The sequence below is a fragment of the Podarcis bocagei genome (assembly GCF_964188305.1).
Source record: "Podarcis bocagei genome assembly, chromosome: 8".
NCBI lineage: Eukaryota > Metazoa > Chordata > Lepidosauria > Squamata > Lacertidae > Podarcis > Podarcis bocagei.
This window is the reverse complement of record NC_138133.1, coordinates 65,391,083-65,418,390: the sequence shown is the minus strand read 5'-3', so window position 1 is coordinate 65,418,390 and position 27,308 is coordinate 65,391,083. Positions and strand designations below refer to the sequence as shown.

At 42.7% G+C, this 27,308-nt stretch overlaps 1 protein-coding gene across 1 annotated transcript; it reads left to right on the top strand.

Annotated features, from left to right (window-relative positions):
- Positions 1-8,293: 8,293 nt before the first annotated feature.
- Positions 8,294-25,559, top strand: TMEM64 (transmembrane protein 64). Its single transcript, XM_081204920.1, has 3 exons — positions 8,294-9,962; positions 22,120-22,275; positions 23,047-25,559. Exons 1-3 carry the CDS (start codon positions 9,177-9,179, stop codon positions 23,236-23,238), a joined length of 1,134 nt encoding a protein of 377 aa, XP_081061046.1. The 5' UTR covers positions 8,294-9,176; the 3' UTR covers positions 23,239-25,559.
- The last annotated feature ends 1,749 nt before the right edge of the window (positions 25,560-27,308 follow it).

The following is a 27,308-nucleotide window of genomic DNA, read 5'->3' as shown; positions in this document are numbered from 1 at the left end:
TCTTTCAGGACCAGTTTGATATGGTCTCGGCGGCCGCTCCCAGTCACCAGTCTGGCTGCCACTTTCTGGATTAGTTGTAGTTTCCGGGTCACCTTCAAAGGTAGCCCCAAGTAGAGCACGTTGCAGTAGTCCAAGCGAGAGATAACCAGAGCGTGCATCACTCTGGCGAGAGTGTCTGCGGGCAGGTAGGCTCTCAGCCTGCATACCAGATGGAGCTGGTAGACAGCTGCCCTGGACACAGATTTGACCTGTGCCTCCATGGACAGCTGTGAGTCCAAAATGACTCCCAGGCTGCGCACCTGGTCCTTCACAAGGCAGCTGCTTTGCTTTGTGATAGGCTATTGTATGAAGAAGGGAATGATCTCTGAAAATAACCCCCATTCCAGAAGGCCAATAGGCACCATAAGCTAGATTAGCCATTAATATTTGTCTAGTAAGTCTCCTTCAGGGGACTAGGAGGGAAAATCACTCTAGCAAGGAATGAGTTTCATCATATGACAGTGCATTATCCTACCAACGGAGCTTCAGTACCTGGGTACAAACAATGTCAAGAAGGACTTGACATAACAGATTTATTTTTTTAAAAAGAAAAATGTGAAGCTCAGTCTGGATAAAGTCCAAATGCAATCTAATGTCAGCTGAAAGCAAAAACACTGATTTTCCATGAAGGGATTTAAGGAGCTTCACTGTCTCTAGAATGGAATGGCATCTGTCCTAGTCCTAGAAAAACATTGTTCCTCCCTGTTCCTCAGCTGACAGTAAAGTGATAGCAGCGACAGCTGTTAAGGAAAAGGACAGAGAAGTTAATTCAAAGAGATCGGCTTGGCCAAAGACCAGAATGGGGAGAAGTATGCAGTGCATTAACCGCAAAGAGGTGAAGGCTAGGCATTCACTTCTCTAAACATGTACACAATTCCAGGAAGAATGGGGGGGGAAAGATTCAAGAGGCAAACATACCTTCAGATCAGAAATGAAACTTTATGTAACTCATTCTAACAGAAAGGCAGAATTCATTAGGGATAAGGAAACTGAAAGATGGGCTTTTAGATCAACTTGTTTTTAACTTCTGCTTTCAATTGACAGTTTTAATGTTCAGTAGTACCTCGGGTTACAAACGCTTCAGGTTACAGACACTTCAGGTTACAGACTCCACTAACCCAGAAATAGTACCTCGGGTTAAGAACTTTGCTTCAGGATGAGAACAGAAATCGTGCTCCGGCAGCGCAGCAGCAGTGGGAGGCCCCATTAGCTAAAGTGGTGCTTCAGGTTAAGAAAAGTTTCAGGTTAAGAACGGACCTCCGGAATGAATTAAGTACTTAACCCGAGGTACCACTGTATATTTTATGTAAACTGCTTAGACGATTTTTACGATTAAGCAGTATACAAAATCTGTTCAATAAAGATATATTACGATATCAAAATCAACAATGCTTATTTTAACAGTGAGGTCTTTCAAAGTAATTACTGTATTGTGAAGACTGCATGGGAAAACCTGGAAGGGGTGGGTTGGAATCTACAAGTCTTTCTTTTAGTCTGTGTGAATCCCCCAATGCTTTCCTGAGATTCAGCTGAGGAAGTTTGCTTTAGGATACCTGATTTGTACCACTCAGCTGTCCGGTGGAGTGGGTTATGCTAAGCATTTGTGATTTGCACAAGGCCACCCAGTGAATTTCACAATGTTGGATGCTGCTGCCAGACCTGCATCATAGTTTGCCCTTACGTGTGAACCAGTAAACTATGGTTGCATAATTCCTCCAGATCGCTGAATCAGATGTAATGGCAAACTATGGTTTCCATGAAAGCGGAAGTAAGGGATTAAAAATGTACATGCAGAAGTAGGTGGAAGAAGCTCATGAGCACAAGGCTCAGAGATGTATCACTAAACTATGAAATTAGATTACATGTTAATGAACCCAGAGCTGCATGTGGGAAGGGAAGAAAGGATAAATAAAATATAAAGTCAAGGGTGAATGGTGATGTTAATGTATATTGAAAAGAAAGCTTTTCAGGAAAGCTTTTTTGGACACACTTCGGAATGGCAATCAGACATCCAGCTAGAAATATTTGACAAGCTTTTATGTGCCCTGAGTCTTTGGGAAGAGAAATTCAATTACATAAAATGAATTTATGGCTCCCACTTTTGCCATTGGCTTGTGTGGCCTCAATCTAGTCACTGTTTCTCTTGTCCACACCTATAAAAAGGTGACTTGTACACCTGCCGTTGGTGTATCATGTGAAAACACAGATAATGAAGACAGTCTGGTCTTTCATTACCTGCAATTTCACATATCCTTTGAACCTAACACCCACACAACCTTGTAATTAAGGTAAATATGATTGTAGTTGCCAGATTCTCCTTTATTCCTTTCTCAAGTGACTCATCTTTGATTACACCAATATGTTCCATGTTAATAATGTTTGGATATCATAAAACCATGCCTAGGCTCCAGATTTATTACTACTATTTTATTTTTGCAATTTCCTGTGTCTGTTCCATGGGAAGTTTTTACATGAAGTTATCTATTTCCCCCATTTGAGCCAATATATTGTTACATGCACACACTCACACAGTGTGTGTGTGAGAGAGAGAGGGGGGAGGGGGGGTACGCTGCATACCTGAGTCCCTTCTAATTCCTGGATCCAACAAGGAATAATTACTGGAACAGCCAGACAAATTTCTTGGTAATGGCTCCTAAAGTATGAGCTTTTAAGGTAACAAAGGATATGGCAATGTGCCAGAGGCAAATGAGCAGCTGAGAGACACGATCATGCCTGATTTCTGGTGGAATCCAAGGCTGTGGCTATGGGAGAAGCAAGATAAATTATCCATCTATCATAAAGACACCACAGTCTGCACTGTCTCTCAGTCCAAGAAAACCGAACTCATGGACTCTCACACTGCTTAGAGATCGGGGTGGCATGCAAAAACACACACACTATGTACACAACAATGCACACACACACTAGCTGAGCATAAGGCGGGAAGCTTGCAACATTAACATTTCAGCAGGCTCCCTTCCTCCCCAGGGCTCTACAAGAACCATAGAATATAGGTGGATTTAGGGCAGCATGACGAATTCCACTGTATTGGATGCCAAGCCTAGCGGAAGCCGCAGGGTATCACAACAATGAGTTGAGCAGAATGGAAGGCAAGAGGCAGTGGGGGGTGCTGTATTTTGGCCTTGCACAAGGTGCCACTGAAATTTGAAAGACTAAAGCCTGCCCCTGCATAGAATTATTCCAACAAGCAAGTTTCAGACCCAGTTCTAGCACTGGCAGGCTATTCTTCTCCAGGGGTGGGGAACCCTCCAACCTGCCAGGGATCCAGTTTGGCCTTCAAGGCCATTTCCCCCAAATCTGTCAAACAGCTGACATCGCTCCAGTGGGAAGGTGATGCCAGCTGATGGGTGAGGTTAAATTCTGAGTAGGCTGTGCCTCCATTTCCCCACAGGGAACCGCTGTGTGCAGCCTAAGCAGCAGGATTTAACCTGGTTAAATTCTGCAAATCCTTGCAGAAAAGCAGGACTGATGAGCTGAAAGTTCAATCCTCCTTGGTGCTCCTTTGTCAGTGTGTTCCCTGCAGGGGATTGTACTGGCAAAGCAGGCACTAGTAGAAGGCAGAGCAAGATACCCCTCCAGCTGGGGGTGAGAAGAAGACACGTCTTCTCTCTTTCACATTCCTGAAAGCTATTTAGCTTCTGTAGCAACCCATTGCCCTGACATACATTTCAAAGCGGAAACATAACATGGTCTGGCTTATTTGCTTAAAACAAATGAAAGTGTTTCAGTCTTCTTCTTTTTTGTAAACAGACCCCCATTTTATCAACATAGAATTACAGGTCCTGGGTTGTTGGTGGGGGGTGATCCAGAGGTCCTATGCCCTGGGTCATTTGTTCTGGGCCTTAGATCTCCTGCCCCTCCCCTTTTAATCATTTGGGGCTGTGCCCTGTGTCTTTTAGGTCTGAGGTTCCCCACCCCTAAGCTAAGAGATGGGTGGCAATTTGTATGAAGGTGTGATACCCATGAATCTATGTTGACATGAATCTATGAGATAGTTTGAGTTTCAATTGAAATAAAAATTGTAAGCGAGATTAGCATGTGCATTAATTGCAGCATAGCTCTTTGAGGAGACTCACCCGCATGGTTCTTCCTCCTGATGCTTCCTTCCATTCTGCATAGCTTCTGAAAGAGCTGATATGCATGCAATTGTATGTATAAAGGCTCAGCGTGCACAACTTACGGCCCAGTTTCTGCTAGAAGGGACCCAGAATTTATTCTGACTATGCACAGGAGGTGAGAGAGCATGACCCAATCCTCACCCCATGGACTCATCATAATGTCCAAGTATCTTCATGCTGCCTCTTGTTATCTTCCTTAATGCAAACAAAAAATATCCCTTAAGCCAGTGTTTCCCAACCTTGGGCCTCCAGCTGTTTTTGAACTACAATTCCCATCATCCCTGACCACTGGTCTTGCTAGCTAGGGATGATGGGAGTTGTAGTCCAAAAACAGCTGGAGGCCCAAGGTTGGGAAACACTGCCTTAAGCGTTTGACCCTATGGCTACACCATGCTCGGTTTCGTATTTAGTTTCAATTTCTTGTTATGGTTTTATACAATTTGACTTTAGGCAAATTATATACCTTATATTTATTTGTATTATATAATGTTCTGATCTAGCATTCCCAAACTTGGTGTCCTCCAGTTGTGTTGTTGTTGTTGTTTAGTCGTTTAGTCGTGTCCGACTCTTCGTGACCCCATGGACCAGAGCATGCCAGGCACCCCTGTCTTCCACTGCCTCCCGCAGTTTGGTCAAACTCCTGTTTGTCGCTTCAAGAACACTGTCCAACCATCTCGTCCTCTGTCATCCCCTTCTCCTTGTGCCCTCCATCTTTCCCAACACCAGGGTCTTTTCCAGGGAGTCTTCTCTTCTCATGAGGTGGCCAAAGTATTGGAGCCTCAGCTTCACGATCTGTCCTTCCAGTGAGCACCCAAGGCTAATTTCCTTAAGAATGGATGCATTTGATCTTCTTGCAGTCCATGGGACTCTCAAGAGTCTCCTCCAGCACCATAATTCAAAAGCATCAATTCTTCGGCGATCAGCCTTCTTTATGGTCCAGCTCTCCAGTTGTATTGGGCTACAATTTCCATCAACTCCAATGATAGGGTCTGAATGTTTCTTGAAAAACAAACAAACCTGCCCTCATGTTGTTTTTTAAAAAAATGTTCTACAATGGGGAAGTTGTGAGCTGGGTCCACTAACTATTCTTTTTGTTCACTGATAAGCCTAAAGTTTAGACAGATCACACCAAAAAAATTGCACGCACGGTCAAATCTAAACCCCAGCTGTCTGCCTTATGCATCATATATATAATCACAATTATACAAAGCTTTACAGCAACTGCTGCAAAAGTAATTTGCTTTAACATGCGAACAATGAAATAGTTTCTCCAAGTGCAAAGAGAAAATTAGAAAATTATTGCTTGTCTTACAAATCTTCTAAACCACCAAGATTCTGGACATACTTCAGAGTTCTTCCTTTGTAAACAGCTTTTGTCCCTAAGCAACAGGGACTAACAGCAGCAAATGGCAGACTTGCAGCTTGAAGGACATTGCCATTATAAAAAGTGACAGGAGACCAGAAATACTATTCAACTCCCCAGCAAAAAAAAAAAAGATTTCACTTTCCCTCTTCTGTCTCTTCAGTGAGTCCACCCTACTGGGCTAACCCAACTCATTCATGGGTGTTTCACTTTCTTCCATGTAAGTGCTGTTAAAATTGTACCCTTATAAATCAACTTTGGATTTGATTCACTGCTTCTGTGTGCAACATCATGCGGACTGCACCGTGAGCCATTTAGTATTGCTGAGAGACATACTCTCGGCAGGATCTGCTGCATGTACTTTTTCTTAAGTTATCCACTTGAGTGGAAAAATAGAACAGCCTGTAGCGTATAGCCCAGACTAAATTCTCCAGTAGTGAAAATACTGTAATAATAATACAGAGGGTGGGGGAGGGAGCGATTCAAGAGTTCTCTAGTTCAGTTCTTTACTCAGAGACACCCAGATCATTAGTGATTGTCCTCATCAACTTCTCTATAAGCGGCAATTACATGCCATATCCAGACAATTGACCAATACAGTACAGCCTATGATAATATCCAAATCACAGCATACAGGAGAATCATAGCTTAGTCTGTGGATGGAAGCAGGATTTTTTTTAATGAACTACCAGCTAGACCTTCCTAATTCCAAGGTCAGCAATAAACTGGACCATAAGCAAATGATGAGGGCAGAGCACTGCCTTATCTCAGGCCCCAAACAGACAACACAGGAGATTTGTCAACAAGATCTCCCACTTTAAAAACAACACAGCAGCTGCCCCATCTGATCGGCAGGACTGTTGGTGATGCAGTAACCGCCTACCCATGTCTTTCCCACAACTCAACTCCCAATGCCCCACCTCACCCAAGCTGCTATCTGCCTGAAATGCGAAACACAGAATCATAGAATCTCAGAGGGAGGGAGGGAATCTTGGAGGGGAGCCATAGGTCATCTAGTCCAACCCCCTGCAAGGCAGGAATCTCAGCTAAAGCAACCACGACATGCAGGTTTCACACTTTCAGAGTGGTAGCTAGCAAGGTGGGTGTAATGTAAGAAACCCACTAGCACCTTAAAGATTACGGATATGATCCTAACCCCTTACATGGGAGTAAGCCCCATTGAATTCAGTATTTACATCTTGGTAGACATGGTTAGATTGATCCAGGCCCTCTCAGAGATCCATAGAGGCCCAGGCTACCCCAAGCCATAATAAACCCTGTCCTGGGCCTATTGTTGTTCAGCGTCTTTATAAATGACTTGGATGAAGGAATTGAGGGGATGCTCATCAAATCTGCAGATGACACCAAACTGGGAGGGGTAGCTAATGCCGCAGAAGACAGTCAGAATTCAAAATGACCTTAACAGATTGGAGGTACGACTGTACCACTCTATTATGCCTTCGTTAGACCACACTTGGAATACTGTGTCCAATTCTGGGCACCACAATTTAAGAAGGATGTTGACAACCTGGAATGTGTGCAGAGGAGAGCAACCAAGATGATCATGGGTCTGGAAACTAAGCCTTATGAGGAGCACTTGAAGGAGCTGGGAAAGAGAAGACTGAGAAGAGATATGATAGCCATCTTCAAATATCTTAAGGGCTGTCACATGGAGGAGGGAGCATGCCTGTTTTCTCCTGCTCTAAAGGGTAGGACTCAAACCAATGGCTTCAAGTTGCAAGAAAGGAGATTCTGACTAAACATTTGGATAAACTTTCTGACAGTAAGAACTGTTCAGCAGTGGAACAGACTCCCACAAGAGGTGGTGGACTCTCCTTCCTTGGAGGTTTTTAAGCAGAGGTTGGATGGCCATCTATCATGGATGCTTTAGCTGAGATTGCTGCCTTGCAGGGGGTTGGACTAGATGACCCTTGGGGTCCCTTCCAACTAAGATTCTATGATTTTATGAAACATAAAGAAATGCAAAAACAAAATGAGGCACCACAAAAGAGTAAGTGGTTTGTCAATATATATCAGCTGATCTTGAGAGGACATGTTCATCCTGGTATAATATGGTGCCAAGAGAACAGATGAATATTTATTAATATGAGCATTTTAAACTTTAATATGACAACAGCTGTAACAGTTAACAAAGAAATTATCTTCTTTGCTTAAATGGACAGCTCCAACCTGAGAAACAAGTTGTGAAACTTACCAGATGTCAAAACATTAACAAATGTCTAAATTTGAGGCCACCTTTGAGCTTGAGGCCCTGAGTCAAAAGGCCCTCTGCCCCCCTCCATCGGCTCAGGATTGTGCTGTGAATTTTTTTAACTTTTGTGGGCAAAAGTCCACTTCATCAGAGGCAGCATACACATGTGTGAAGAGAACAAAAAGAGAAGTAAACAGTGGAAACAAATGTCACAACATGCAAAAAATACAGTTCAACTGAAATTTGAGCAGCTTCCGCAGGAGAGTTAAACACTCCACACCTGGCATCACTACCTCCGATGGCTGAATGGGGGAGTTTGGTGCCCACCATTCAAAACATGGGGCTCAGTAAACACCCGCATAAGCAGCCTGCATGTAATAATGTATATATAACTTGCGAAGCAAGTATCCTGGACATTCTGCGTGAAATTCCCAGGAATGCAGAGGCTCACGCACAGCTGTGTACATGGGAGGGGGCAGTGCATGTAAAAAAAGCATGATTTGTGTGGGTGCCAACTTGAATAAAATATTGGGAGGGGGAACATGCTTTGCATAATCGATCACAAGGCGTAGTGGACGCACACTATTTGAATGACAATGCCCATCAATTTTTCGGGGGGGGGTAGGGGAGCGGCCCCCTGAAATATTTTATTGAGAGGGGCGGGCACCAAAGGGACCATAAGAGTTGGCTCCACTCGTGACGAGGACGCCCTTTCACGCGTTTGCGTGGCAGCACCCGTGTTCTGCGCGTGAAACTCGTTTAGGACCGTGAGGTGGGATGAGGTGACGATTCGTGAGGGCGACGCTCTGCGTGGAAAGCGAAGCCTCCGTTCAACGGCTGCTTTTCGTCAAGGGGGACGTTGGTTTGTTCTCTCTGAGGGGGACATATTCGTGAGGGGTTTCCTTTAATGTGTGCAGATAACGTATCTGCGTGAGGCGGAGGCAGCGGAGGCCCGCGCCCCTCCCCCTGGCCCAGCGCCGCCCACCGGCCTCATCTCTCCCGCTGCCACATCGTCCGGCGGCGGCGCCGTCTCCTCCTCCCTCACGCGGGCGGCCGCCTCCGCGCGGAGGCTCCCCCACCGCCGCAGCGGCTGGAGCCCAGAGCGGGGCGGTGCTTCCACGAAGAAGGCGACCGGGTGGCGCGGCCTTGAAGAGAGCCGGCGGGAAATGGAGCCCTGCTGCCGCTCCCTGGGACGCCTGCTCCGCCAAGGCCGCAGCTGCCGAGCCCGCCCTTTCCCCGTTTAAAAGCTCTCCCGCCCGCCTCGCAAGCCTCGCTTCTCTTCGGCGGTGGCGGCGCCGGAGATGAGCGAGCGGCCGCCGCCGCCTCCTCCTGCGCCTGCGAAGCCGGGAAGAAGGCGAAGCAGCCGGCCGCTCTGGTCGCCGTAGAAGCCGCCGCCGAAGCAGCCGCCGCCGCCGCCCGGGCGATGTGGAGCTTGGGCGCGACAGCGCTGCAGCTGCTCTCGCGGGCGGCCAAGCACGCCTTCGCCCAGGGGCCCCGGCAGGACCTGAACCGCTGGCTGCCCCGGCAGGGGGCGGCGACGGCGGCGGAGCCGGGCGAGGCGCCGGGCCGCGGAGGAGCCTCCGAGGGGCTGTTTTGGGGAGAGCAGAACGGGCTGCACCATTACCCGCCGCCGTCGCCGCCGCCTCCACACCACCACCCTTCCGTGGAGCCGTCGGTGGAGATCCTGCTGTGCCAGCTGCCCGAAGTGGGTCCCGGCTTGTCCGAGGGCAGGACGTGGCGCTGCTCGGGCTGCCTGCTGGGCACCTGCTGGTGCAAGAGTTGCCTGAGCGCGTGCTTCTTGGCGGCGCTGTGCTTCGCCTCGCTCGCCCTGGTGCGCCAGTACCTGCGGGACCTGATGCTGTGGGCCGAGAGCCTGGACAGCCTGGCCGGCGTGCTGCTCTTCACCGTGGGCTTCATCGTGGTGTCCTTCCCGTGCGGCTGGGGCTACATCCTGCTCAACGTGGCCGCCGGCTACCTCTACGGCTTCGTGCTGGGCATGGGCCTCATGGTGCTGGGGGTCCTCATCGGCACCTTCATCTCCCATGTGGTCTGCAGGAAGCTGCTGGCGGAATGGGTGCTGGCCAGGATCCAGGGCAGCGAGAAGCTCGCCGCTGTCATCCGCGTGGTGGAAGGAGGAAGTGGCCTCAAGGTGGTGGCTCTGGCCAGGCTCACCCCGATACCCTTCGGGCTCCAAAACGCCGTCTTCTCGGTGAGTAGCTCTTTGCAAGAAGCTCAGGGGTGCCCGAAGGGATGCCCTTTGCTCTCAGATGCCTGGCTTGTAAAGGGTATTAATACAGAATAGAAAGCACTGGAGAGCCATTTGGGAATAGAACATATATTCTGCCAAATCTAGGTTTTGTGTTCAAATTGTCGATGGGGAGAATGCAAATGATATTGAAAAGCATTGCTTGTGGAGATAGGCTTGGACATTCAGAACTGTTTGAAAGATTTTTGTTTTTCTCCATGGGAGTGGTTTTGAAAAGTTTGCCATGGAAGCATTTAATATATGGGAACCATAAGTCTGTGCTGATTATCCAGGAAGGATAAGTAAGGGCCAAATATTACTTGAATGTACGGTATATAATGGTAATCCAACATTCTCTTGTAGATCTGATCTGAAGCAGAGGCGCAGAGGCAAAAGGATTCTTAAATCTTTGCCTGCATCAAATGAAATCTTTTCCCCGCTTCTTGCAGGATTATAAAAGCGTAACTTTTAAAACACATAGGGAAAGCTATTTATGGTGCAATCCTAAACTCATTGAACACAATGAGACTTGGAAAACATGCATAGGATTGTTCTATTAGAGCAGGAAAAGGTTGAAGCATGCTTACCTGCTGCTGCCTCCACTGTTGATTAGCCCCACAGGCATCAGTGTTTTATTAGGTCTCTTGGGCTACAATCAACCATTACGCACATTTGAGTGCAACTTGTACTTTGGTCTGAGTAGGATAGTAAATTCCAGCTGCCTCTTTCAGCTTTTCTGAAAAGTCTTCATGGCTTTTAAATTTCCACATAATTGCCCCGGCGCGGGGGGCGCTCTGCTTTCAGGGCGCCCGACGCTCCGGGAAGCAGGCTGCTATCCGCAGCCTAGACATCCCTGCGGGACCTCCCACAGGGCTGCCTAGGCTGTGGATGTCTTCCTGAAGCCTGGAGAGTGAGAGGGGTCGGTGCGCACCGACCCCTCTCGCTCTCCAAGCTTCAGCAAAAGCCTGCATTCGCCCCATAGGACGCGCCCAGATTTCCCCTTCATTTTTGGAGGGGAAAAAGTGCGTCCTATAGGGCGAAAAATACGGTATCTTTGAAAAAAATCCAGCTTACTAGAGTGATTCTTCAGTGATATTATTAGTGATAAAGGGGGAAAGCAAGTGTTTTAAAACACCATCAGTTTGAATTAGGGATAACTCAGTGGATAGAGCAGGAGAGACTTAATCTCAGGGTTGTGGGTTCAAACCCCATGTTGGCGAAAATATTCCTTCATTGCAGGATGACCCTCGTGGTCCCTTCCAACTCTACAATTCTATGATTCTACATTTGTCACTTTCAAGTGCCTTACCAATGCAGTCTTATGCATGCCTACTCAGATGTAAGCCCCACTGAGTTCATTGGGGTTTACTTCCAGGTAATACTGTGTAGGGTTGATGTATGCAAACTTAAAAAAAAGTTGGAGTTGACAATCAGGTAACTGAGTTTATTTTTTAGTACTTTTTAGAGGTTTAGTAAACCTTGTGAGTTTACTTTTTAGTAAGTGTGCTTAGAATTGCATCTTCAGTTACTTACTTTGGGATTACTGCTATGATGCTGAGCTTATGTGTTCTTCAGTTTGTGTTTATCCTTATTCTGTGATGCCCTCTTAGATAGTCTCCCAGCTCTTTGACAGCTGCTTCTGAGTAAACAGCTCTTGTGAAATGACTACAACATTTAAAGGACTGAACCATGTGGGCAGATGCTGATCGTATTGGTGACTCCAAGGAATTGGTTCACGTCTGTGCAGTTCAGTCACTTAAACACTCTCCCAACCCTGTGGGAGCTGTTTACAGATAAGTGGCTTTCACAGTACCAGAAGATTGCCTAAAGGTGCCCGTGTGTTGCTCCTTAAAACGTACTGTGCATTAGTGCACCTGCAACATTTTAATTTGAGCCAGCGATCCTTTTTGGAGCAAGCGCCCCAAAGTGTAACTCAATAACAGTAGATCATAAAAGAGTATGAGACTGTGTGCATTCTTTGATAACGATATCACAGTGGTACTCCTAAGAGATAATAATGAAATTCAACAAAGAGTCTTGTGGCACCTTAAAGGCTTTTATTATGGCATGACCTTTGGTGCATCCATCTGGTGACATGGGTTCTGCTCCACAAAAGCTTTTGCCATAATCAGTTTGCTGGTCTTTAAATAACTACTCTTTGCTTTTTGCTTCAGCAGACTAACAAACCCACCCTTTGGAAAATTGCTATAATGAAATCTAGTAATACTACAAATGGATGAACCATGGAAGACATTAAATCACATCTGTAACTCATTTCTGGAAAATCATATTTCAGTATGCTAGATACATAGGGACATCTGGATTCTGTAATTTAGTATGACATCTGGAACTCACTCCTTTCTGTTACTTTTTTCATTGTTTTAGTACCTGTGTGAAATTGATACTCTTTGATATGTGTAATATTTCCATATACTTTTGGTATGTGTAATATTTCATTATACCTTCGTGGTCTATCTTATATGATGGTTTTTCAACTTTTTTATTGTTTTGGGGATATGCTGTCCTAGTTGTGGCAGCTTTTCACAAAATAAGGATATAACATAAATGGTGCAACATGTTAGGAGTCTGGTCCTAGCACTTACAATTGCTTTCTTAATGGCATTCTGCATGGGAATTTCAGGAAACCAAGGAACTTTTAAGTAGTCAGAGAAAAAGTAACCTAAAGGCTTGTCATTATTAGCACCCATCTGACTCGAGAGACAATGGAGTACACCTCTGGGGGTGAAGTCAAATCGCTGGAGAATCACAGCACCTGCTGTGGCTGCAGAGACCAGTAACTTGTAACAGCTGCCTCCCACGTTGTTTTTGCTGTATTAACACCTAGTGCTATTAGTGACCTCTCTGGGGCACAAGCCTGAGCAGTGTGTTTGGAGGTATGGAGGTCCTGGGCTGCCCAGACAACAAGACTCCCTCTCAGCCTTGCTGATTTGGTACAAAAGAAAACAAAATATGTTTGGCACCAGCTTGGCTGCAGGAGCTGCTGAAAGGAGGCATACAAGGCATAGGGACTTCACTGTACCTTTCTCACGAATTGCAATGGCAGCAGAGGTTTAGGATCAGAGTTTTCCTTTTCCCCTTTCTTTCCCGAGTTGACAAGCCCAGTTTGCCCCTCATTTCCCTCGACAGCACATGCAGTAACCGCCTTCTTGACCATTGGACCCACTGTTGGTCTCATCCACTCAACCACCGGAGACTGACTTTGTACATGGGGAGTCCCTAACTCACCAAGAGATTGAGACCCATTGGCTACCCTCACCTGGTTTAGCTGGGGTGTGGCTGCTGTCGCATGCTGATAGCTTATCGGAGCCACAGGTGAGAGCTGAGTGCAGAGTGGCAGAGTGGGAATGAAAGGTGGAAAAGCTACCTCAGAAGGAGCACAGCATTTCCCCCACCAGAGGTACTACCCCTCCCCTTATACCCCATACACTTCAACTTATAGACTAGTTTCATAGAATTCTTACATTCTTACATCCAAGTCCTTTATGAGTATAAACTGATATGACATGTGTGAATTTGTTCGGTGGGGTGTATACATCAAGCCCTTGAATAATTCTGGAATATCCTAACTGCAACCATCAGGTCATGCTAAACTGTTACAAGAGAGTAGATTCAGAGATTAATTATAATATCAAACAATTTCATTTAGCTTGAAAACATGGTGGTACTCCCATTACTTCTGTTACTTTTGGAAGCTTGCAGAAATTGCTTGTATGTGATTCTAAGTATTCCTTTTAAGATGGAACAGTAAACACTGCGTGGAAGTACTCCGGTACAGGAAATTAGTAAATAATGATCTATTGGAATAAAGGTACTTGGAGTCTGTTAGGAACACTTAGATATCCATGCTGCCCAGTCCTAAAATTGTGTACAGTACAGTACAGTAAGTTCCAGTATGTTCACTGGGACATAATCCCTCCCTTTTAGGTAAATTAGGATTGCAATTATAAACTAGGTTCATGGTTGTGAAAGGCAAGCATCTTGAGAGAGCAATTCCTTTTTGAGTGCCTTTAGTTTATCTGTTCTGCAATGCAGTGTGCAGGACTGTATATTAATGGATGCTTGATGCATGAAGCTTTTCCTACACAGATAAAAATCCAAGTGCAGAGAATCACACTGCACACATGAAGGTGAATTTCTCCATGTGATCAATGGCAATAGCCGCCTTATTTGGTTAGTAGAGTAAAAGGTTTGATGATGATGATGATGATTTTATTGCAAAGCTCAGGTAATTGTAAAGCAGTAAAAAAACAACAACACCCAACCCTCTCCCATGTAGGTTGGTCAGTTGATCTGATGCGAGACAAGATTATGTCTTCTGGATCCAACCCCCTATGATTTGACTATTTTGAATGGTAGGCAGCACACAATCAGTACAACACGTCACTTATTGTGTCCTATTTATAATGCTTGACATCAAAAGTTGGCCTTTTCTCCTCCATTTCTTCCTTTGACATAAAAAGCAAGTGTTAAATCAGTCTGCTTGGTAACAGATCATCAGACAATAAAGCTAAAATCCTTCAACCACTTAACATGGAAGTAAGCCTCATTTAGCTCAGTGGAACGTATTTCTGAGTAGACCAGAATATGCTTGCACTTTAAATGTGGGTATTAACATTTTTCATAAAATTTAAACAATGCTATCTTTACAAAGAAACTATAATTGAAATATAAAAACGGAAAGGAAAGCAGAAAATGTGATCTAAATTTTCAGCTTTCCATGATCAAGTTAATAAACGCTCAGGGCCATGCCAATGCAGTTAAGTTGCTTTCAGGACCATGTGTCATCTTCTGGCCCATGCACTCAACAGCATGGGTAAAGATCAGTGACTTTAAACAAACATACAAAAGCAAATGGTCCTGAATGTAGGTGCAAGTACAGGTGTATTGGGTGATGTTGCATATTTATTAGCTTGATCATGAGTGGGTGTGTATTTGCATTATATTCTCTTTTTTCCCACAGTTAGAAGCTACTGTGTTTAGTTGCAACCAGGAAAACATTGCACTGATGACTAGGATAACATTTATCCAACGTGTCAGGTCAAAGGTAGTCCTTGACTCTTAGAGTGACAGCATTTCCAGAAAGATAAATAGTATTTGACAGTGAAGTAGTTAGCAGCCCACATGTCTTATCAGATGAACTACTTTTGTAAAAGCATGTCTTATTCCTGAGATGTATATTTTCTCTCTTTCTGAAATATATAAGCAAAAATACAAATATGAGAGGAAAAATTGTACGTAATCTTACGTAAGAGTATCCAGAGAAAATACAGTGGTACCTTGGTTTTTGAACGTCTCCGTTGACGAACATTTTGGTTTTTGAATGCCGTAATCCTGGAAGTAAATGCTTTGGTTTTCAAACACACCTCAGAAGTCGAACATGCCACGCAGCTTCTGCTGCGTGCAAGCTCCTGAGGCCTAGCTGTTGGTTGTTGAGTCCTTGGTTTTTGAACATTTCAGAACCTAAACAGTCTTCCAGGATGGATTACGTTCGAAAACAGAGGTACCACTGTACTCATTTCTGCAGGAGAATGTTATAGTAGACATTTCAACACTGAGCAAAAGGGTTCATTCTATTTATTTATTAAGAGTTATATATGTCAGACTCACGAAATCATTCATTTTGGTTGTATTCAGAGCCTTTCTCATCCATTTTAATTTTGAAGAGTATCCCCTTTTTAATATCTGTCAATTACAACTTTAGGGCTAATAACAGGTTGTCAATTAATGCATTTTTCAGATGAAAAAGCAAAAAAACGAAACAAAACCCAAGGTTTTGAATTTATTTATTTGCATTTAAATAACAGTATCACAAATGGATCTAATTTCAGTTTATACCTGGCCATCTGATATATTACATCAATCACTTTCTCCCAAACTTCAACAACTGGAAGGCATTTCCTTCACAACTGCATGAAGCTGACACCTGATGATTGACATCTCCATCATTTATTATAAGTTCCATAAATATTGTTGACTTTATGTGGGTGAAGAACTATTTGCATAATGATTTATATTGTGTTTCAGATTTAAGCAATATGAGAAGGATCTGATAGACTGAAAAACAGATGGCTGTTACCTTTTTTAAATCATTGGCCCCCTGACCTTCATCAGTTGAAGTTTAAGGACATTCACACACTTTCACTGGGCACAATAAGCAAATATTTTTTTGTGTAATTTTGAGCTGATTCAAAAGGTGTTTCATGAATGAGGCTGTTTGCTTGTCTGGTTATAGTACTTATATTCCGTTTGATAGATCCAAGAAGTTCTCAAAGCAGCTTACAAAATATTTTTATGATATGATTGCATTCAATGATAGTTTTAGGAAGAGAATTAATATAGCATCCATATGATGCTAGGTTATTTTGGAAGCATTTCCTTTCTTCATCCGTGGTCTTCCCTGCTGTTGCCAGGTAGCAATCCCATTGAGGATCTCTGAGGCAAAGGAACTAAGGCTCAGCAGCTGGACCTCACTCAGCCCATGATGGAGGCAAGTCTTGATCAAATCAAGTAGCTCTTGTCTTCCTTCTTCAAAATCTACCTTGAAGAAAGACTACAACTACTTCCTCCTACCTTGAAGAAAGACTTTCTTAATACCAACTGTATGTAACATTTGGTAGTAACTTATTTTGGGCTCTATCCTAATCCTTATTCTAAGGAGCTCAGGGAAGATGATAGTGTTGTTGAAATGAAGAGAGACAGAATTCACTCTCCCCAGGATGCATGAGCTAGAGAGGAGGGTGGGTGGTGGTGGTGATGGTGAGGTAAAATCAATTAGAAATTATGGTAATCCTGTCTTTAATAAAAAAAGAAATCTGAATTTTAATACAAACATGTTGAAAGGCACAACATTTATTACTATGTGTGTCCCTTGGTCCCAGGTAATTATATTTTCCACCTACGTGTTCACTTCTTATATTATAAATATTTATGATGCTACCAGGCAAAAAGCCTAGGCATTTGTTTTTCATATCATAGAGGAATACAGTTTTGTGAGGTAGCTACTACAGCCAGCAACCATTTTAGGCACAGCCAATTGATATGCAATTGCCGACACGCAGGTCCTTTTGGACCCAGAAGAAGGTGGAACGGAGGTGGCCGATGTGCTGTGCGGCCAGAACGGAACCCCCACGTGAAGTGGTTGCCACCTGCATCTGATCTGCAAAATTCTAGGCACTTGCTACCGTCTGATCTTAGTCACAGTTATGTAGAAGTAAGCCTCACTTTGTTCAGTGGGACTTACTTCCTTATAACTGATCAAAGGACTACAACCTTAGCCTTCAAGTAAGTGGTCTTGCTTAATATTCTTGTATGTCTACAGCAAAAGCCAAAAAGACATAATTATGTTTCATAAATCTGTGGTGATAAAGGTTTTGAATTATGCTCCTAGATTACATAAAGATAGATAAAAACCATGTTTTAATTGTTAAAGTAACCCGTTAGTACACATATATTTAGAAAGGGTATGAATTTCAAAATGAGGAACTTAATAGAAGTTAATTTTTCTAATCGGTCTTTTTTCTTTTTCTTGGTAACTTAAATCAAAATAGATAACTAAATTAAGACCAGTCTGCTCTACTTGCAAAGCAGTGTGAGAAATAAATAAAAAAGAATAAATATCTGATTAGCTCTTTGTCTCTCAACCAATAAACTAACTTCCTTCAACTGTCCAGAATTTCTGGTTTGTTTCTTACTGGATCACTATGGTGTGTGGTCTCCAAACTTAGATGTTCTGCATTCCCCCCCCCCCCCAAAAAAAAAAGGTGTTGAGATGAAAATCTTATCTGGATCCCTCTGAGGTCTAAATTGCACATGGTGTTAAGGGCATTGCTTGCTGTGTCCTTTGGGGTTCTTTTATTTGCTAGTAAGTGTGTGTACACATGTGTCTGGGACTCAAGGCGGCTTTGCATAGATAAAATAGAAAAAGCTAAAAACAGAAAAGACAGTAATTAAAACAATTTAAGATAGATCCATTAAAAACACAGGCAACAATAAAAGCCTGTTGGAATAGAAACATCTTCACCTTCTGGCGGAAGGACAGCAAGGAGAGAGCCTGTCTACCTTGTCTAGGAAGGGAGTTCTGAGACCTTGGAGCAGTCACCAAGAAGGCCCTCTCCCATGTCCAGAGCTAAGAGCCTGGGCAGGTTCATATGGGGGAATGGGGGTCTTTCAGGTAGCTTGAGGTTGGAGTGGCATCTCAGTGACAGACTCTGCTCCCATTGCACACAAGTTTGTTTGAACATCTGTCTTCTGTCGAGTCGGACTGTTGCTTCAACACTGACTGGCAGCAGCTTTCCAGGACAGGAGTCTATCCCAGCCTTACTTGGAGGTGCTGGGGATTGCTGAATATAAAGCATGTGCTCTGCCACTGAGCTGTAACCTTTTACCCAAACTTTCTGTAAGGATTTGGGTGCCTATGATTTTATGGGCCAGGGGTGGAGTCTGCTGACCCATTCGTATCCCTCCTCCCGCCATGTAAACCCTGGTTAAAATGCCTATAAAGATTTTTAAAACAATCTTGTAAATTGAGTTTTTCCAGGGTCTCTCTTTCCCCCTACATTACAGTTTTTTAAAAAAGGTTCTGATGTAAAAATAGATATGCAAATGGTTTTATCAAATATGGGTGCCCTAATTTTATTTAAGCATAAAACAGTGTTTACTTTCTATATTTGAAAAACGTATGGTGACTTTAGATTGGATTTAACTTCATCTTGCTAATGAGTTCACTAGACATGCCTCTTTCCTACTGTATAATAATTAGTCCTGAGCCATTTTAGGATGAAAGAAGAAGCAAAGATCATGATCTGTGCAGATAACATCTTACCAGTAGCCTGGGTACATTACAGGCTGAACAAGTTTACTGTCGAGAGGTGTTCATCTAATCCTTGTGATTGTTTCAGAGTACGGTCAAATTTAATGAGTGCCCTACTTAGTATATCTGGTTTCTAATTTAATATTTAAAAGGCAGAGAAAGTACTAGTTGCATCCTCCTGGCAATAAAGTAGGTCTCCCATGTGTAAGCTTTCGTAATGTCCCAGATTTCAACAGAATTACAAAAGTTATCAGAAAGTGCCTTTTGGATATATAACGCTGGTACGTTTATTCACATACCTGTCAATAAAATTTGCTGTAAAACTTCTGCCTAAGTTGAATTCATGCTACTAGTGCAAATACTTTACTGGATTTAGAAGTACTGTAATAAATTGCCTAAAATTGTGAAGTAATTTGTTCACTACTCAAGTGTTTCAGCTGATCACCTTACTGCAGTGCTAAAATGTATTTGATTACTCATGTCACAGCTTCATTTTGAAGAGATATTGTTAAAATACCAACACTATTCTAAAATAGTGGCTACAGGCTATGTTGTGAATCCCCCCCCCCCCAAATCATCATTCTAATGCTACATAATGTAATGGTACATAATGCTAAAATGAATAGAATATCATTTTAACGTGCCTTAAAGTGTATGCTGGGAAGGACTGTTTTCATTAAAACTTTAGAAGCTGTTTGGGTCTTCGTATTGCTTGACTTAGGAGCATGTTTTAGACCAGCCATGTTGTACTTCAGGCCCCCGCACCTAAATAGGCCTGTGAAGTGGATTTGAAAAAAACCTACCATGTCCAACTGTTCCATCACATGACATTCATATGACATCAGGTGCTGTAGTGGTGGTGTCTCTGTACCTAATTCCAAAAGGAAAATTGGGAGCGCACTATAGGTGCACTTCTGATTCTTTCATTCCAGTGACTGCTTCAGTTTGGCACTTTAAAAATTGGTGCTAGATTCAAGTGGAAAAGAAGAATTCGGAGGGCATTTAGAGTACATTCCTGATTCTTCTTTTGCATCCAGGGTTTAAATTTGAATCACCTAATGTCATATGATGACAGATGATTGACTGGTGGGTGGCCTTGCTCACCTGTCAAAGTTGCCTGTGGGTGGGCCAGTAGAGGGTCCGGTTTGTCAGCTGCATCAAGTTTCCCTGAAGCTTCAGCTGTTGGAGAATGCAGCACCCCTGATGTTGACAAGTGATAAACGGGCCAATTCTTCATCAGCTTTACTGGCTACCTATTGGCTTCTAGGAACAATTTAAATTGCTGGTGTTGACCTTTTAAAGCAGGCTTCCTCAAACCTGGCCCTCCAGATGTTTTGAGACTACAATTCCCATCATCCCTGACCACTGGTCCTGCTAGCTAGGGATCATGGGAGTAGTAGAGATAGATTAGGTAGTTCCTTGTGGCCCTCTTTTTCAGTCCCTGTGTGGAATGATTGGTAGAAATAGAGCAGTGTATTTTTTATTGTTTCTACTCGTCGTTGAATTGTTCTACTATTCAAATAACATTTGTATGTATAAGTGGTTTTATCAGATATTTTATGTTCCCTTGGAAAACACTGTTGTTAGGTGGCTGACAAGTCTATAAAACAAATAGAAAAGGTAAAGGTACCCCTGACTGTTAGGTCCAGTCACGGACGACTCTGGGCTCTATAGGCCGAGGGAGCTGGCGTTTGTCTGCAGACAGATTCCGGGTCATGTGGCCAGCATGACTAAGCCACTTCTGGCAAACTAGAGCAGCTCACGGAAACGCTGTTTACCTTCCTGCCGGAGTACTACCTATTTATCTACTTGCACTTTGACGTGCTTTCGAACTGGCAAGGTGGGCAGGAGCTGGGACTGAAAAATGGGATCTGTCCCCGTCGCGGGGATTCGAACCGCCAACCTTCTGATCAGCAAGCCCTAGGCTCTGTGGTTTAGATCACAGCACCACCCGTGTCCCTTCAAACAAATAGAATTAAACTACAAATTATAAACTGTATTTCTAAATATGTGGGAAAAGCCTACCAGCAGTTGGGCTATTAAATATGACATACTAGATTACTTTCAGAACCTCAACACTGTTGGCAGTATGTGTCGTCAAAGGCCTCTAGTATGAGTTTCTTTGAATGTTTGTCTTCCTGTGGGCAAGCTCCTACTTGGAATGTATTACCAAAGGTGACTTATAAATACATTCCTATTTTAAAATATAATGTGTTTGTCATACTGAATTTATAAATACTTGGCTATATATCAAAGGAGCCACACCCTGGGAATGGCTTCAACTGGCTGGCTAAACCAGGTGAGGGTTGCTGATGGGTCTCAAACCCTTGGTGAGTTCTGCATGCAAAGATAGGCTCTGGCAGATTGAGCAGATGAGACCAATAGTGGGTCAATTTCTGCACATGCTGTAGGGAAATGAGGGATCCCTTCCCACCTTTTTTAATCCTTATGTCTCCCTAATACTAGTGGAGCACCCTCTGTCATTACAGTGGTACCTCTGGATACGAACGGGATCTGTTCTGGAGCCCCGTTTGCATCCTGAAGTAAACGCAACCCGTGTCTGCGCGTTCGCGGGTCTTGCGAGGCACCACTGTATTTTCCATAATCCTTATCTTGTGTACTTTATTGTAAAACTTGCGTTTTTGTTGTACAAAAATTTGGGGCAAGCAGTGTGATGTCTGCAGAAAGAGGTTCAAATGAAATATAGAACAGGAGCATCACTCTGGACTGTGATGCAGAAATATAGTCATGAATGACTTCTTAAGAACACTACAATGTTTTGAGAAAAAGTTGCCAATTTATTTCCGAATCTAGATCTGATGAAACACCCTTAAAAAGAAAACGAAAGGAATCTGGTATGAACGGCAGAGTTCTGCCGTTGCAGGAATTGTAGTAAATGGCATATCCTACTTGAACTGTATAGTCAAAAGCTATACAAAAAAAGTTGGAAAAGAGAGATTTAACTGGAAGAACTAATAGGTGTTTTTTCATAAATGTATTCGGTGGAATTTTCCATGTAGCTACTTATTTAAAAGCTACTTATGTAAAAATATTTTCCCAGTAGACTTATGTAGCTTCATAGATGTTATCATGGATTTTGTACTTCAAAATAAATTTTAATTACTTTATGTTCAAATATGAACACTATGGTTGTACTTTTAGGTATATTGAAATAAGTGGTTCCTGTTAGCCTTGGGGCTGGTGATGGTGTCTTTGGGAGATTTAGAACATGTAACTAATCAAGAGAATTCCTTTTTTCAGGTTACATTTTATGCCTTCTTTTTTATTTAGATAACGGATCTTTCATTACCAAACTATCTGATGGCTTCTTCCATTGGATTGCTTCCAACTCAACTCTTAAACTCCTATCTGGGCACCACCTTGCGCACTATGGAGGATGTCATTGCAGAACAAAGTGTTAGTGGCTACTTCATTTTTAGTTTACAGGTAAGCCATTTTTTAGCCCTTACTCAAAAAATTCATTTTTATAGCCTTTTGTTTCATTGCGGTATATGTTTAATGAAAAGTAAGTCCTACTGTGTTAAATGGTATTCACTCCCAGGTAATCTGCATGGTTAACATTGGCTTGGATTGTAAGGCGCCTTTTATTTATATTATACTGTAGTGCAGTTCTCTTTGAAAGCCATCCAAGTTGGTGGCCCATCACACTGTCTTGTGGGGGCGAGTTTTGTAGTTTGAGTATACAGTAGAACCTCTACTTACAACCGCCTCCACTTGCGGACGTTCCAAGTTGCGACTGCGGCAAACCTGGAAGTAACTGGAGGGTTTGCTGCCGTTTGCGCATGCGCAGGAGCAGCGATTGCCGTTCGCTCATGCACACAACGGCGCCTCTTCCAGCAACCAGTTTTGCCATAAGGACGGGCCTCCAGAACTGATTGTGGTCATGAGTAGAGGTTCCACTGTATGTTGCGTGAAGAAGTACTTTATTTTGTCTGTCCTGACTCTCTCTGCATTTAGCTTCATTGAATAGCCTCGGGTCATATGATATGAGAGGAGGAGAAAAACTCCTTCCCTCCACTTTCTCTGCATTGCACATATGTGAACATGACATTCTTTTTAACGCAGCTGCTGCTAGCGTGACCTATAAAGCCTATTTAAAAGTTCACCTTTCTCCCACACTTTGAATCTTTTCCTTGTGCTTATTACTGCTGTTGAAAATATTTTTTAAAAGCACTATCACTTCTGTTTCATTCACAGATTGTAATAAGTATAGGCCTCATGTTTTATGTTGTCCACCGGGCTCAAGTGGAATTGAATGCAGCCATAGTCGCATGTGAAATGGAAATGAAGACATCACTTGTTAAAAGCAGTCTACCAAGCAACAGCAATTCATCCTTTTGCAGCAAGAGGACGCTTGCATTTTCTGGAGGAGGAATCAACATTGTATGAGTCCCGCCCCCCTCCTCCTGAAGTATTATATTAACTTTCTTTGTGAATCTGGACAACCTAACATATTGCCTAGACATCTCAAAAAGACTTAAATCCCGAACAGTGGAGGATGCATTATATCTCAAACAACCTTGGTGGTTTTTAAATTGCAAAATGGGCGGCTTTTTGTAAGGTGGCTAAGTGACTGTAAATATAGATGTAAGTCTGGCTGCACCTTTTGTCATTATTATACGTGTCATGGCCTGTAGTCTGCACTTTAGGTTTGTTTTGTGCTTCCTTTTTCAAACGGAGAAAAAATACCCTTGAAACAAATATTTTTTTCTTTTCTGCTTAGCGTTATTTATAAGGCTGACTAATAATATACAGTAGATCTTCAATGCTGGCGAATGAGTGTAAAGTATGCAACTCCGTGTACAGTACTCTTGAATGTGCTTAGCTTTCAAAGTATTTCCAGAAAGTATGTTCTTCTCTCACGAGCAAGAGGGCAATCCAGCAAAGGGAAGGTTTTTCTTAGGGCTGGGAAGGCAAAACTCTAGTACTTTCTGAAAAGGACAGCTCTCTCCCTCCCAGTATCCAGTCATTTCCTGTCTGCGACAGGTTACAGGGTTTCTCCACAGTTCTTTTGGGGACCTGCTAAAAAGGAAAGTGCGGGAGCATTTTTGCTATTTGGGGACTATTTGGCTCCCTTACCTTGCTTTTTTTTAATTTCTTGTGGGGCCAGGGGGAGAACACATTATATAAATATTTGGTTGAATGTATTTTTGTAAGCCACTGAAATATTGTGGAGCCATTCATAATTTTTCACGTAAGTTTAAATCCTACATTGTGGGACTGAAGTGCTCTTATATAACGTTTTGAGTTACACTGTGTAATATGCAAAGTAAAAGAGAAACTACAAAGAACTTAATATGATTGTGGCCAATAGCAGTCTGAAGGAGAACTTGTAGGTGAAATACAAGTCTTTGACCTGGTTTTATCATCCTCGTTAGTGACGAAAAGGGCTCTTCCATTACAAACGCATTTCTAGCTAGCTAGAGTTTGGGGGGGTGTAAATCGGCTTCGCTTTGTACTGAGCACCATAAGACTTGCAAAGCAGGAGGAACTAAATCTCTCTGAAAATACCATGGTACTAACAAATAACGTGGCCTTTATTTTATGGGGAAGACCTTTTGGTTTTTCTTTAATAAAAGCTTTAAAAATCAACACAGTTCCTCCCTAATACTTTCCTCCGGTCATCAAATGATGCTCTTCTGGTATGTTTTGTGCAGTACATTGGTACTTGTACCAGTAAAATGCTGTGAAGATTGCATGTGCCCCTTCTTCTTTGCATGTGTGAAACATTTGCAAAAATTAGGAAAAACAGGTTTTCCATCTTTTAAAAAAAAATGACTAGAAAAGGGCAGAAATGTCTTTCAAGGCTCAGGAATCCGTAAATGTTTTTAAAAGAATATATTTCATATGATGTGATGGACTCTCCACAGAAGGATCGCCAAGTCTCTTCATCGTGGGTTTGAACAGACTGAAATAATCTTGTGTGTGTCAGTTCCATAATTCTTTACAGATACATATTTGTATACTCTCAAAAATGCTTCATAGAAGTTGGAACCAGCACAAAACTACTTTGAACTCAAATAACCTTATTTTTTTGTCTTAATTAGTTTCTTGTCAACAATAAAGTACAATTTGGGCTGTTAGAATTTTGTGTTAACTTATTGCCCCTCCCTTTCTTTTTTGTATGTGTGTCACCTGGATGCAATCAGTTTTGGGTTGTTGTTTTTTTGTCAGTTATGTGTAAACTACCATCTGTAGAAAACAAGGGCCACAGTCTAAAACCATATGTCCATTAGCTTTTGTGTTTGGTTGTGGCAAATTGCTTTCAGGGTTATAGTTAGTCCGGAATAGTTTGCTATTGAGAATATACCATACTTTTTTTGGGTACAGTAATTGCACAGTTCCAATATGTCCCCAGTCACCTTGAAATGGTGGTCATACATCTTAGCAACATTTCTTTTCTTGAATCCATTGACATTTCTGAAACTACTTGCAAGCAACTGTGTTTTTTTTTTTTGGGGGGGGAATTTAGCGTTATTCTCCTACACCTGCATTAGTTTGTCCCTTTTGAAAACTGACAGTTCGGTTACTATTTAAGGGCACTGTTTGACAGTGAAAGATTGCTGATCCCTTTGTTACCAAGGGTTTTTATTTGAAAAGTAACTCCGGTAAGCAAAGTAACCTGGATGTCATCCCACTTAAGACTTTACCAATACATGTATTTTGTGGACTCCTTTGATGACAACAATAAAGAAGACTTTGCAAAGCTGCATTCTCAAGTGCTTTTAGTTCCATTGTGTTTTGCAACCAAATTAACTTCACTGTGCAAACATTTTAAAACAATAATCTCCTTAAAGTTTCTGCTTTTGGCGTGATAACTTGTGTACAAGTTAATAGAAAATATGCATAAAAGTTTTTTCTTTTCTTTTTGTATCTTGCCAATCATTTTATACAATAAATTCACTCTTTATTCTGCTTGTGTAGATGTGAGCTTTAAGTCTTCTACTGTAGCGTGTGGCTTGGCTCATTTGATAGAGCCACCTATGTACTGAACTGTTACTTTGAAGCAGGCAGCCATCACTGGCAGGAGGCCTCTTGTCTGTTCCTGCTCAATGTCGGTTAAGTCAGTGTTCCCCGACCTTGGGCCTCCAGCTGTTTTTGGACTACAATTCCCATCATCCTTGACCACTGGTCTTGCTAGCGAGGGATGATGGGAGTTGTAGTCCAAAAACAGCTGGAGGCCCAAGATTGGGGAATACTGGGTTAAGCTATAGGCATTGGCTCCCTTTGTATGTTAGTACATGGAGGACCTTATATAGACTTAGAACACAGGAAGGTCTTTCTAGTCGAGCCTCCTGTTCTTTTGTGGCCAACCATATGCCTATCAGAAGTCCATAAGCAAGGCTGCTTAAAATAGAGGCGAAAACTGGGAATGAATACCACTATTTTAACCTAGCCTTCTCATCAAAATGATTGTTTTTTGTGATTTTTTTTCCCAGATGACCCATTCTTTACTTCTGTTTCTTTAATTTATTTTACTTCAATGTTACTCTTGTGTTTTTTGCATCCTGCTCTGTTTTAATGGCCGCATTGAAATTCTGCGTGTTATCCAAATACTTTCCATGCACGTTAAGAAAAAAATTGTGTGATGTCTGGAATTTCTGGAATGTTATAAACCTTTTTGCATCAAGCCAGTTGCTTTCTTGGAATATTTTAACATCTCTTTCATGCCAAGTCTTATAATCTCATCAAGACCTGGCGTGTGTGTTGGGGTTAGGGGCGTCGGTGCAGTTGAGTGAGAGAATGGGTGTGTTCTCAGTACATGTATGTGGCTCCCCCCCCCCGTCCCATGTGACAGTGAGGGAGAAATCCCCCACTCCTGTCCTAGAGCCAAATAAGCCTTGTGGAAAATACCTAGGGGCTTGACAGAACCACTGGCACCAACCTGTATCGTCACACATAAAGCAGGGGCCTGGTCTGTGTCAGTTCTAAAATTGTGAATGTGTTTTACATATGATGCACCAAACATGACTTTTGTCGTTGGAGCACAAAGCATCTCCTAAGATCAAGCCTTTGCAGATGTTTTCAGTGCAGACATTGCAGGCTAAAAATATCGTCAGATGTTTTTTAAACAGTATAGTGTGCAATAGACAGCTGCTTTGTTTGTAGCATGGATCTTCAGACTGTCCAGTTCCAAAGAGATCGGATCTGATCGATTATGATAAGTACCTGAAGATTACGAAGTTCATTCTTGCCGTTTCCTGTAAAACTGAAATACTTCTGAGGACAGCAATGTTACTTGTTTCCATATCTCATTTTAAGCAGCTGATTCAGCGTTACTGTACCACGCAACATGATGTGCGAAGGCTAGAAAAATTACTGAACACCCCCTCCCCCATTTTTTGCTTGAAACCTTTTTGGTTTTTTCCTGAAAAGTGAAAAAAAATGGATTATGAAATATTTTCTTTTAGAATGATGAATATTTAAGGTAGGAAGGCAAGGTGTATGGAAAACAAGAG

Bases quoted from the DNA above. Each gene is read 5' to 3' on its own strand.
- TMEM64 (XM_081204920.1), top strand. From the start codon at position 9,177: ATGTGGAGCTTGGGCGCGACAGCGCTGCAGCTGCTCTCGCGGGCGGCC. The intron at 9,963-22,119 runs GTGAGTAGCTCT...TTTTTTATTTAG, and splicing joins TCCAAAACGCCGTCTTCTCG to ATAACGGATCTTTCATTACC. The intron at 22,276-23,046 runs GTAAGCCATTTT...TTTCATTCACAG, and splicing joins ACTTCATTTTTAGTTTACAG to ATTGTAATAAGTATAGGCCT.